At 36.5% G+C, this 14,219-nt stretch overlaps 1 protein-coding gene across 5 annotated transcripts in view; it reads right to left on the reverse strand.

Annotated features, from left to right (window-relative positions):
- CHIC2 (cysteine rich hydrophobic domain 2) overlaps positions 1–14,219 on the reverse strand; it is a 47,729-nt gene that overhangs the window by 19,449 nt on the left and 14,061 nt on the right. For all 5 annotated transcript variants that reach the window (XM_073805245.1, XM_073805247.1, XM_004318665.3 and 2 more), the window contains exons 2-3: positions 5,676–5,730; positions 5,379–5,534 (exon numbers count right to left, since the gene is read on the reverse strand). In XM_073805245.1, the coding sequence (XP_073661346.1) occupies positions 5,379–5,534; positions 5,676–5,730 (211 nt within the window). The remainder of the gene's footprint in view (positions 1–5,378; positions 5,535–5,675; positions 5,731–14,219) is intronic.

Below are 14,219 nucleotides of genomic sequence, written 5' to 3' on the forward strand. Positions count from 1 at the left end.
AAAAGGTATCTGACAAAATCCACCATCTATTCCTGATAAAAACTCTCCACAAACTAGTAGAATAAAACTTACTCAGATGATAAAGGACATCTACAAAACCCTGTCATTAATATGATATGGAATGATGAAAGTGAGAATGCATTCCCCCTAATATCAGGAGCAAGACAAGGACATATGTTCTCACTGCTTCTAATCAGTGTTTTTCTGGAGATTCTAGTCAGTGCAGTTAGAAATAAATAAATTAAATCCAAATCAAGAAGAAGAAATAATAAAAATAAGAGCAAAAAGCAGTGAAATTGAAAACAGAAAAATAGAGAAAATCAGGCCTAAAGGAGTCCACTCTCATCACTCCTATTCAACATTTTACTGGAAATCCTACTCAGTGAAAAAAGAGAGAAAGAAATAAAAGGTATACAGATTAGAAATCAAGAAATAAAACAACATAGTTATCTATGTAGAAAATCCCATAGAATGTACAAAAACATTCCTGTAATATAATAAGATCACAGGACACAATGTCAATATACAAAAATCAATTGTATTTTTTATGTACTAGCAATGAACAACTGGAAATCAAAAATTTAAAAATACCATTAATAGCACCAAAACCAAAGAAATAAGTACATATAAAGCTAACAAAATATGTGCATGATCTGTATGCTATGCAAAAAAATTACAAAATACTGATGAAAAAGAAATCAAAGAAGACCTAAATAAATACAGAGGTATGCCACATTAATGGTTTAGAAGACTTGTTGTTAAGATGTCTATTTTCTCCATATTGATCTATAATTTCAATCCATCAAAATCCCAGCATGTTTTTTTAGACACAACAACCTGATTCTAAAACATATATGAAAAATGAAAGAAATTAGAATAGCCAAAACAATCCTGAAAAAGAAGAATGAAGTTTGGAAGACTTGCCCTACCTGATTCCACACTTACTATGAAGGTATAAGGTACTAAACTATATATATATATATATATATATATATATATATATATACACACACACACACACACACACACACACACACACACGTATATATATATATATATATATACACACACACTACATACTATATATACATATATATAGATGTATCTTGTATATAGTACTTTATAGTTTTATAGTAGGTACTACAGCACTATAGCATATATATATACGATATACTATACAGCTATAAAATATTATAAATAAGATCACATGGTATTGAAATCAAGATGGACACAAGTCAACAGAACAGAACAGAGTCCAGAAATAGATCCACATATATATGGTTGATTGACTTTTGACAATGTACCCATACAATGGCAATTTAATGGAAAAAGGATAGTCTTTTCAACAAATCACCCTGGAAAACTTGAAGTCATATGCAAAAAATGAACTTTGATCTACTCACACCTGTACAAATACTGACTCAAAATGGGTGATAGACCTAAAAGTAAAATGCAGAAGAGATCACAGGAGAAAAATGTTGTGACCCTAATTTAGGCAAAGAATTCTTAGATATGACACCAAATGCACAATCAATTTTTTTAAAATTAACAAATTGGACTTAAGCAAAATAAAAAACTTTTGCTCTGCCAAAGACATTAAGAGAATGAAAAGACAATTACAGACTGCAAAAATATATTTGCAAGTTATATATCTGACAAGGGATGTCCTTCAATTGGTGAATGGATAAACAAATTGTGATACATCCATACAATAGAATGCTACTCAGCAATAAAAAAGAATAAACTATTGATACATGAAACAAAATAGATGACTCTAAAATGCACTACCTGAATGAAAGAAGCCAGATTCAAGTGGCTATATACGCTGCATACTTCCATTCATACAATATTCTAGAAAAGGCAGAACCATAGGGATAGAGAACAGATCAGTGTTGCCAGGGTTTAAAAACCGAAGAGGGTGTGACTGCAGTGGGACAGAAAAAGGAAGTTTTTTGAAGTGAAAGAACTGTAATGTATCTTGATTGTGGCAGTAGTTACACAACTCTATCCATTTGTCAAAAATCATAGAACTGTACATCAAAAAGAGAAAATTTTACTGTATATTAAATAATTTTCAAAAATAGGCTAAGGTAATTTTTTTAAAAGGAAAAGGCAGACTTCCCTGGTGGCACAGTGGTTGAGAATCTGCCTGCCAGTGCAGGGGACACAGGTTCAAGCCCTGGTCCAGGAAGATCCCACATGCCCCAGAGAAACTAAGCCCGTGCACTACAACTACTGAGCCTACACTATAGAGCCCGCGAGCCACAACTACTGAGCCCACACACTTAGAGCCCATGCTCTGCAACAAGAGAAGCCACCGCAATGAGAAGTCCGTGCACCACAACGAAGAGGAGCCCCCACTCGCCGCAACTAGAGAAAGCCTAAACACGGCAACGAAGACCCAACGCAGCCAAAAAATAAATAAATTTTAAAAAAAAATTAAAAGGAAAAGGCAATTTGGAAGACCTAAAAATAATAACGATAGGACAGATTAAAAACCAGGTCTCTGGAACATGGCCAGGTCATAAAAAGGATCACTCATTTGGGGATGGGTTTCAAAGACAAGGCAGAAATCTAGTTATTCAAACTATTAAGTAATGTTAGGAAGGTGAAAACGCTAAGCTGCATATGGAGTATGCCTTTGGTCCTGATTTGCCTTAGAGTGAGACAATTCTAACCGTATAAGACGATTCCACATCACAAACGAGGACAAAGCAGAGGTTCAGAGGGGTTCAGAGGCTGGCAATCAGGCTGGGTTTTAGCTTTTATTTATACTAGTACCTCTAAATCAAGGGTTCTTAACATGGAATACCTAGATAGAATTCCAGCAGTCTGTGAAAGTGGACAGAACAAAAATTCATCTTTAATTTCACTAACCTCTAACTGAAATGTAGTATATTTCCTTAGGCTATGAATGCATGCAACTAACTGTGGTAGTTTAAATAGGACCTGTATATTTATCACTCATAGAAATCACAGATTTTTCCTATAACATCATACTACCATGAGTCCCCTGCTCTTTTATTTTGCATGCATTAATAAATATTTATAAAGCACACATTTGAGAGGTTTCAGTATTTTGATAACTATGTAATTGGTTTCCTCAATAATCCAATGTATTTGAAAACACATTTAAGATACATTAAACCTTTCCAAACACAAATAAAACATTATTCTAAGAAAGGGTTCATAGGCTTCCTCAGACTATCAAAGGGGTCTATGATAAATAAAAGGTTAAAAATCCCTGCTCCAAATCATCCTGCCCCCATCTTACAAAGCACCCCTTTTTTCAGGGCCTCTAATACTCTTCATACATGCATGAAGAGTCCCTCTCTCCAATTATATAATAGTTTAAACCCTCGACAGGGAAACGAACAGTTTTTTAAGCAGTAGTCAAATTTTTTATGCCCACTGGACAGTAGAGTCCATAAAAAATTAAATCATATAAATACAAGAAAGACCTTAAACGTAATAATACACAGTTGAATGAAGTGTACTTTCTGAAACTACAGACTGAAATAACCTAAAAAGTCAATCTACCTTATGTCTCAAATAAGAAGGAATTTAATGAAAGCATCTGAAATATGATCTTCTTACTAAGAATTCATGGAGAAGGGTAGGAAGTTTACTTTTGTTTTCTAAATCCTACACTGTGTGCACATTGCAATGTCTTGTTTACTCATTTAAAAAGTAAAAAACAGAATCTCAAAACCTCAAAAAAATAAAAATAACTAGGTCACAAAGGTTTCTACAGTAATAAAACTCTCTGATTCCTTGGGTTAAATAACAGCAAATGGCCAACCAAGTAAGATATAGCAGTCACTTAAACAATGGAAATGCCCAAACAGTAGGAGGGAGTGAGAGGCTCTAAACTATAAGAGCTACAAATTCAACTGTGGATGCAGGTACAACCATATTTTTTTTTCCTTTTAATCTATGGTAGGAAGATGATCTGGTGAGAACTATGGGGGGGGGGGGGGAAGATATTCTTGGAATATAAAAAAGTAAATATTACAATAGTAATTTTATTATGAAGGCAATATCTACTTCCTATTAATAAAATGCACTAGTTAAATATTTTTCCAGTAGAAATATATATCTTATTATGTAAAACAAAAAAGGACAAATAAAATTTGCTTTTCCATATTTCCTATCATTTGATGACAAAATGAAATGTAGCCACATAAAACTATACAATTTCAATGTAATGGTATTTCATTTTTATACATTTAATTACACAATTTTTTAAAGCTTTTTAACAAAAATATAACACATTCAATCTATACTAATTTGCCTTATCTCTACCCACATCTTGGAAATTTTTTATTATAAGCAGTCAAAATTATTACACTTTAGATCATTTTTTCAGATTACAGGATTATTATGTACTCATCACAGGAAACTTGTAAAATAACAAAAAAATTTTCTTTCAATAAAAAAAGAAAACAGAATTCCCCATAATTTCACCAAATAAAAATAAGCACTATTACCATTTTATTTCTTCCATGGGTACTATCTTACATTTCAGTAATAATGCTATTAATCAACATATATTAGACTCTTGCTCTGAGCTATTCAACTAAAAGTTTTACAAACACTATTTTATTTTATCCTTACAACAGTCCTATTCAAGTAGGGAGGTAAATATTGCCATTTTACAAACATGTCAACTACAGTTTAAAGAGGTTAGGAAGGGACTTTCCTGGTGGCACAGTGGTTAAGAATCCACCTGCCAATGCAGGGGACGTGGGTTTGAGCCCTGGTCCGGGAAGATCCCGCATGCCACAGAGCAACTAAGCCCGTGCGCCACAACTACTGAGCCTGCGCTCTAGAGCCCGTGCGCCACAACTACTGAGCCTGCGCTCTAGAGCCCGCGTGCCACAACTACTGAAGCCTGCCTGCCTAGAGCCCATGCTCTGCAACAAGAGAAAGCCACCACAATGAGAAGCCCGAGCTTCGCAACAAAGAGTAGCCCCTGCTCACCACGACTAGAGAAAGCCTGCACACAGCAACAAAGACCCAATGCAGCAATAAATAAACAAACAAACAAATAAATAAATAGGTTAGGAAACATGCCTAGAAGGTCAGAGATAAGTGGCAGACCTGAACCCAAATTTTCAATTACCACCATGAATGTATACATAGAGAACGCTATATTCTACCCTAACGTAATGTCCTATGTCATAAAAATTATAATTTTCAGATTGCTATTTAACAGCATGTGGACATAACTTAATCACTCCTCTATTGGATCAAATTATTTCTGTATAGTATTCAGAATAGTGTGACGCATTCAATAAAAAAAATAAAAACTAGGTAAATGCAAGATTTGGCTTGTCAACTTCTATATTTAAATTAAAATATATAATTCAACTTACTCTTTTACTGAGGCAAATAACTGGCCACATACTGCAGCCTAGTGTGCAGCAGCAACAAAGGCAGCCACAAAGTAGCCAACGTACATTAACAGGAAGGTTCTTCTTAAGACAACTGTTAACTCTGTTGATGCTGGCTTTAAATTCTTCAGGAGCTACCTAAAGAAAAATTTTAAGAAATAACAACACTGCAGTATTAATGTCAATAAACATGTCTCATTAGCATAAATTTTTCTAATTTGTTAGGAAAAGACTTTAGTTTTGAGGCATACAAATAATACCTAAATAATTGACACTCACTTTTCCAGTTAATGAAGAAGGGAATTCTGATTCAAATTTGTTGCTCAGTCCAAATCTATTTTTTAAAAAAAGAAAAATATGTTATTACATGTCATTGTTGCAACAAATACACCATTTAACTTAATCAAATGTCAAGTAAATAGAGTGCAACTTTATACACAGAATAACAATGGAAGTTTGAGACACACTGTCATCAGCAATTTATGAAATGTAACAAGCAATTTTAGCAGCTGAATCAAAACTTTTATACAAGAGGCTGAGAATATACAAAGACATGACTTCTTTGGAGCTATCTTTGTGAGCCAAATAGTACTGTGGAAAACAACACAACTGTCCAATTCTGTCAAAATTACTAAGATTCTTCCAATTAAGTAACAGGAAGCTAAAATCTCTGCTATTAATTACTCTTTAGGTCAAGAGCATTTTGTTAACTCTCAAAAAAGGGATAACATGTCTAAGAACGCAAATTACATTTTCTGAGATCAGCATATCTACACTGCTATTACAGCTACAGAATGTCAAAAACACCTGGAACAAAACAGCTACTACAACTTTCAAATACCAAGACATTTGCTACACATACCCCCAAAGAAATGAAACCAAGGTAGTGCATTTTAACATCTTTAAGCTTTTAAGTGTCTTTAAAGATCATGAGGATTGACTGGGCACTTGACTATTTCTTTGCATAAGTTAGTGGGAAAGAATAAAACATTCATAGACAACATTGGTAATAGCAGACTGCACCCTGGAAATAAAATTGAGATGCTTACATATGACTTTTAGTGGACCCTGGAGCCAAATTTTTTTTCCGGTTTTATTGAGATATACTTGACATTTAACACTGCATTAATTTAAGGTGTACAACCTAATGATCCGATACATGCATGCACTGTGAAATGATTACCACAGTAAGTTTAGTTCACATCCATCACCTCACTGTTATATTTTTTTTTTCCTGTGAAGAAAATGCTTAAAATTCACTCTCTTAGCAACACTTGAATACACAATACTGCATCTTGGGTAGCTGGCACTGGTAAGAGGGATCCCCTAAGATATTCTGTATGAAACAGCTGGCCAGGTCAAGGGTTTCTAACTCAACCATCAGTGGAGCTAGAGAGAGAAATCAAATAAGGTAGGCTGTGTGCAGTCAATAAGGAGTGGTGGAGACTAGCCAAGCAGAGGTATACAATTTGTGTGTGTGTGAATGTAATGAGTCAGATCCAGCTGATTACTGTCACACTAGAATGCAGGCCCACCTTTGACAGGTTGTATTTTTCTTCTTCTAAGAGGAGATGGAAAACCAGATTTCTCTGCAAAATTTCCCACCTTTATAATACTGTGCAAGTCAATCACAACACTTCTGTGGGTCAGGTGGTCGTTTGCATCATGATCTAGACTTCCTTACAACATGTAGATGGTGGCATCTGAGACCATTCTGTCATCATCTTAAAGTACTTTCAAAAATTACTTAATAGCAGCACTGAAATAACATCAATATGTCTTTGTAAACAATGAATACTATTTATGAAAAAAGTTTTGACCCTAAACGTAAATTGGCAACCATTACTGTTTACTATAATTCTGGCATTGGTGATATTCTCTTTCTAAGACTCTGAGCTAAACCTGTTTTTTCTGTGGGGGCCTCAGAGCAATGTGGTTCTACTTGAAAATGCCCCTACAGATAACTCACCTACAACTGTAAAGGCCCTAGCATGAGGAAGAGGTATGCAGTACTCGCTGACAGTTTTATGAGGTCTCTAGATAATGGACTCCCTTTTCATCTATTTGCCTTAGAGGAGATACCATTCAACAAATGTTTATAGAATACTGGACCTTCTAGATTATACACTTCCATCTCTTGTGTTATCTCCCTTGGTCTGAAGATCTTCTCCTTCAAGCAACAGGTTTCATTTCAACCATGTTTATTATTGCAATTAACCATCTCCTTCCAACCGGTCCTCAAATTTTTTTAGAAAAGCAACAACCAGATACCTCCAAGTCTCCTAAAGATAAGTATCTTCCTCTTCCACCTTCAGCCATTAAATATTTGGAACAGATTATTTTATCAAATACCTATATTTGCCAGTAATATGCTAATTTAGAGGGAGCAATCCAGTATGAGTATAAACCTTAATTTCCTTTCTCTTCCAAGCCTGGATACTTCCTTATAATAAGGCTGAGTGTTGATGCTTTGCCCAGGGAGCACTACCAGCTAATTGCCCTGCTGTTCCTGCAAGCCAGGGCTCCTTGTAAGTCAGGCTAGTAGTTATTCTTCTGAGTAAGAACTAGCAGTTCCAAGGACATTCTTTAGGCACTGTCCTCTTCAGTCATAATTTTGTTGTGTCTTAACAACAGACAGTAATCCTTTCTCTTTCTTCATCTCACCCCCAAAAGAATGACATGGTTCACAATAGATGGGAGTGCTTAGCTTTGCCACCAGCCTTCCCTTCTTCCCTCCTTTCTTCCTTCCTTTATTTATTTATGGCTGCGTTGGGTCTTCGTTGCTGTGCGGGGGCTTTCTTGAGTTGCGGCGAGCGGGGGCTACTCTTTGTTGCGGTGCGAGGGCGTCTCACTGCAGTGGCTTCTCTTGTTGCAGAGCATGGGCTCTAGGTGTGCGGGCTTCAGTACTTGTGGCTCGCGGGCTCTAGAGCACAGCCTCAGTAGTTGTGGCGCACGGGCTCAGCTGCTCCACGGCACATGGGCTCTTCCCGGACCAGGGCTCAAACCTGTGTCCCCTGCATTGGCAGGTGGATTCTTAACCACTGTGCCACCAAGGAAGCCCCATTTCCCCTCACTTTTCTTTCCCACCTGCTTAACAAGAATACCTGTAAAGAGGGGCAAGAAGATGCTGCTGTTGAAGGCCTTGGAGTCTCCCCAGGCCACAGGAGTGAACCCCAACTGCAATCTGCTTTCGCTTTAAAAATGTTTAAAGACTGGGGCTTCCCTGGTGGCGCAGTGGTTGAGAGTCCGTCTGCCGATGCAGGGGACATGGGTTCGTGCCCCAGTCCGGGAAGATCCCACGTGCCGCGGAGCGGCTGGGCCCGTGAGCCATGGCCGCTGAGCCTGCGCGTCCGGAGCCTGTGCTCCGCAACGGGAGAGGCCACAGCAGTGAGAGGCCCCGCAAAAAAAAAAAAAAAAAAAGTTTAAAGACATTTAATATTCAAATCAAGTACTTCATGATTATAGGCAGATTGAGCCATGATACCCAGGCACCCTTTCCTCATTTCCATTTGGAATATAGTACTCTACTATATTCAAACATTTGGGTGAACAAGGGGTGTTCAAACATTTGGTGTCCGGACTTCTTTGGTCTCTTAAATCCTTGAGGACCTCAGTGAGCTTAAGCTTATGTGATTTAGATTTATCACTATTTCAGATTATACATTAGAACTGAGACATCCAAAACACTTAAAATTTTTATTCATAAATAAGCCCAAAATGCTCATTTTTACGCTAACAAAAATAATGTTTTTATGAGAAATATTTTTCAAAACAAAAAACTTTAGTGAGATTTTCTCACATCTCTTTAATGTCACACAGTGGAAGACACTGAATTCTCACATCTCTTTCTGCATTCAATCTGTAGTGATATGCTCTTTTGATTAATGTTTATAAAGAAAATTGAGTTTCACCAGATATGTAGTTGGAAAATTGTATATATTCTTTGATACTATAACAAAACTTGTAAGTGCTACCGTATTAAGGATTTCTTGTAAGGAGGAAACAAGCTTTATCAATGAACTTTGAATACTCTGTTCAATTAAAATCCATTGTATATCTTGCATTTTAAATGGATTTTTTTTTTCTTACCCATACCTGATTTTATAACTTCATATATTTGCCCCTTGGAAAATACTGGTAGATTGAGTTATGCAGATTTCCAAATGTTGACACACTTCATTGTGTGATATCAGAATCATTACATTCATTAACATGACCACTGATCTCATCCTAAGTATTGAGAAGCTGTCAAGCTCACAGAGGCAGATGTAAGTTTTCCCAAATTCCAATTTTCATCTGAAAGCTGGAATTATTGACAACAAATGCTATCAGCTGTTTTACTTGAAGTGATAGTCTTGCTTTACTTAAAAAAAATAAATAAGAGGCTGAATGATAACCAACAAAACAAAACAAAAAAGGTTAATTTGAGCTACCACCTATACCTTAAAACTAACTTCAAAGCATATTATTTTAATATATAGAATGGATAAACAACAAGGTCCTACTGTATAGCAAAGGGAATTATATTCAATATCCTGTGATAAACCACAATGGAAAAAATATGAAGAAGAATGTATATATATGTATAACTGAATCTCTTTGCTGTATAGCAGAAATTAACAAAACATTGTAAATCAACTATACTTCAATAAAATAAATTTTAAAAAAAATAGATGACTTTTTTTCCTAGCTTTGAATGTTACTAATGGAGATAGGCAATGGCTGTGGATTTTAATAGGTGTCCTTGATATGCATAAGCAATAAAAGCAGGAGAAGGAAAAATACAGGGAAAAGTTGGAAAGGGGAAGTAGAAGGAAAGAGGGAGAGAAGAAATGAAGAAGAAAGTGAGGGTTGGCAAAGTGCTACCAACAACTGTCTTATTTACCATTCAATACCTATTAACTGTCAGTCCATTAGATGCCTGAAAAATGTAGACATGTGCTACATCTACATCTATTCCTATGAAAGACCTTGTCCTTAATCACTCTTAAAATACGGCTTTAGAAGTGATAAACGATGTAAACTATTTTCAAAGAATGACATATATGACAAGAAGATAAAACACATTAAACAACCTATTTTACCTATTACAAGTTTACAAGTCTACTAGTACTTGGAGAAAAAGAGAAATTCATTCAAATCAAACTATTGAGCACCTTCTATGTAACATTTTATGATCACAAAGTCCTACAACAGAAGGCTTATATAGCTTTAAAAAATTTTTTTTAAGAAAGAAAGCATGGGACTTCCCTGGCAGTCCAGTGGTTAAGACTCTGCGCTCCCAATGCAGGGGGCACGGGTTCAATCCTTGGTCAGGGAATTAGGATCCCGCATGCCGCACAGTGCAGCAAAAAAAAAAAAAAAAATAAAAAGAAAGGAAGCAAGCAGGTAAGAGGCCAATTTTTACTTTTTTTTTTTTTTTTTGCGGGATCATAGTTTGCCGACCGGGGACTGAACCTGGGCCCTCAGCAGTGAAAGTGCAGAGTGCTAACCACTGGACCGCCAGGGAATTCCCCCAATTTTTACTTTTATATAAATTGAGGTAATTTTCAAAGCTCTTACACCTGGTAAAGCTCGGCAAAGGGACTGCAACTTTACACCTAAATCTAAATGGAATCTTGAAATAGGCTTGTTTTACTCACTTACTTCCATTTCACTGTCGCCTCGTTCCTAAATCTATAGCCAAAATTCAAAGAGTAAACTCATCTGTTACCCTGCACTCTCATCTTCATCTAATTCAGAACTTCCCTTTCCTGATAGATTCTTCCCCTTCCAAACCTCTTTTAATATTTAACTTTGGAACCCCTGATCTATTGATCTGCTACCTGGATACCTATTTATATCTTCTCTTTAACCAAAAATCCTGTTGAAATGACACTCTTTCCTTAGAAATTCTCAACTATAGCTCATTCCCTGGAGTTCATCTTCCAGACTCCATCTTCCATGTCCTCATAATACTTGACTATATTCTCTCTTGCACAGTCCTTATCATATCTCATTATAATTATGTCATAAGCCTAACTCCCTACTCTGATAGTCAATGAGTTGGTTATAGGTAGGCACGATATCTTAATAATCTTTATATCCTAAATGTCTGGTCCAATGCCTGATAAATATTCATGAAATATTTGCTAAATAATTTCCAAGCAAGAAGAAATGTCTACATTCCACTACCTCCTCATTGCAAAATTCCACACCACTGCTCTCTCTTCCTCTGATACACATGATTTCCACATGTTCCAAGCCCAACCGTCATTTTCAGCCTTCCAGGTCGCTCCCTCTGTGTTGGGGGTCCCCAAGGCCACCCTCAGGTTTGATGATTCACTAGGAGGACTCACAGGACTCAGCATACAGTCCTGTGAGTATAAATCTATACTCACAGCTAGATTTACTACAGCAAAAGGATACAAAGCAAAATCAGCAATGGGATAAGGCATATGGGGTGAAATCCAGAGGAAACCAGAAGCAAGCGTGCAAGAGTCTCTTCTCAGTGAAGAACACAGGATGTGCTTAATTCCTCCTGCAACTAGTTTTCACAACATGTGTATAATGTTGTCTACCAGGAAAGGTCATTAGAGAGTCAGTGCCAAAGCTTTTACCATGGACTAGTCACGTAGGCCCCCTCTACTTAGCGTGTACCAAAATTCCAGACTCCCAGAAGGAAAGCAGGTGTTCAGTATACACCATACTGTTTGTACAAACAGTTTAGGCACAGTGAGCCATTCTTATCAATTCTGGGCATACTGGGAATGCTTCCAAAGTCCAAGTTCTCAGACAACCAACCAAAAGCCGACACAGCAAGCAAGGCTTTTTAAGGATAGCAGTCTCAAGTCTGCTGTGCTCTTTTTGGCACAACTTCACACTCTCTAATGACACAGACATTCACATCACAGTTTTTTCTTTCTACAAGAACTCTTGTCTTCATCCCAAATAATTCAGTACTCAGCACCAAAACCTAACTGATTAACTGACCTCATCTACTCTGAGGAAATTCACCTCTATTTAATTCAGCAACCCACACCATCATCTGGAACTGTATCACCTCTGAAATTCTGAACTGTAAATTTCTCCTCTTACCACTACCATCAATCATTTCATTTCTCCCACCCTTATCAAATTTGCTTTTTTGTCTCTGGTTGTAACCTACTCCTTACCACTCCTCCTTGCTTTTCTACTCCAAATCTGCTCCCTATGACTCCACTTCCTCCTTTATCTGCCAGAACTACACAATCAATCCTTTAACCATACTCCAACAAAACCCTTTATTTTCTGCACCTCTAGAGTGTCTCTTGTCAATCCAATTTAATTGAAATGTTTACTTTCTTCACCTCAATTCCCACTGCCTGGAGCTACAATAGAAAAAAATCATACAAATTATTTCTAACTTCAGTTAGATTAATGCTATAGCAATTCATTCCTAATCAACTCCCTTTTCCATACTTCACAATTGCTCCTCTATGTGCTCAGCCTTTTCCTCCCAACCCACTTTTTTGCAGATAACCATGGTTCCTCCAACCAGAGGAAAACAGATCAAGAACATAAACTGCTATGCCTTCTCTCCCTTTCATTTTTAGATTTACCTATGTTTTCAGTATCTTTACCATCTTTCTCAATGGAGGCAAACTAATCATTTGCTCCTGGTTGCATCTCCTTCAGTCTCCTCTGCAATCCACTCGTTTCTCCCTCTCTCTGGCTCCTTACACATAGCTTACAATCCTGCATAAGTCTACCCAGCCTGAGATCTGAACCCCTATTTTCTTCTCTCTCAAGGTATGATGGCATCCATCTCTTCTCCTTCCTCATCCAGTGTCTTGAAAGAGTCTTCCACATTCACCTCTTTATCTCACCTCCCATTCATTATTCAAACCACTACAATCCAGGGTTTAATTCACATTTCTTTACAAATGAGACTGCTCTCAACAGAACAGCTGAAAACACTCTCTTCAGTGAGTCCCACTTCATATAGCATGCTTTCTCCTAGCAAAGAGCTCGAGTACCAGAGTGGCAAGTCTTTTACTTGTTATTGGCTACAGCAAATACCTCCTTTGCTGTGCCAACCAAACAATACTGTCAGATAAAGTTTTAACAAAACCATCCTTTTTTATTAAATGGATAAGAAAAGCCACACACTTCATGTTTGTTAATATAACTACAAAATATCATCTTTGATGGTTTTGATGTGACATTAAGTTACTTAATTTTGATACTACCTTAGTTCCAGTTTGGGGGGTGGTGGTGCTGGTTTTGTTTTTTTAAGTTTGGTGGGAGATGGGGTTTGTTAGCAATGAAAATGAGAGGTATGTTTCAGTTTAACTGGACAGCATTATAAATTACTCCTTTTATCCATTATGTTCCTTCAAGTTTAAAGTTTTAAAATATAATGATAATAATTTAGTTTATTCTAAGTCAAAGTACAGTTGGCCCTGGACAGTAATGGAAAGGTCAAATTTCTTAAAATAATAATTCGATATGCTGGAAAGAAGAGTAATGGGTAGGAAGCTGAACTCCCTTCAAACCTAATAACCTAACATTCTGTTAACCCAAAAAACTAGAAGTAGCACTTAATAATTTTAAAAGATATAATTCAAGACGGGTGGCATCTTAGTTATCTACAAAGACTAATAAATGAAATTAAAAAAAACACTTTATGTTGGCAAGAAGGTCTTAAGATGGAAAATATCATGTACTGTCGGTGGAACTATAAATTATTACAACCATTCCAGAAATCAATTTGGCATTAAAAATATTTATACCTTTGGCACAGTAATTTCTCCTTTAGGGATCCTGCCTAAAAAATAATCTGAAATGTGAATAAAAATATAT

This window comes from Tursiops truncatus, chromosome 5 (genome assembly GCF_011762595.2).
Source record: "Tursiops truncatus isolate mTurTru1 chromosome 5, mTurTru1.mat.Y, whole genome shotgun sequence".
NCBI lineage: Eukaryota > Metazoa > Chordata > Mammalia > Artiodactyla > Delphinidae > Tursiops > Tursiops truncatus.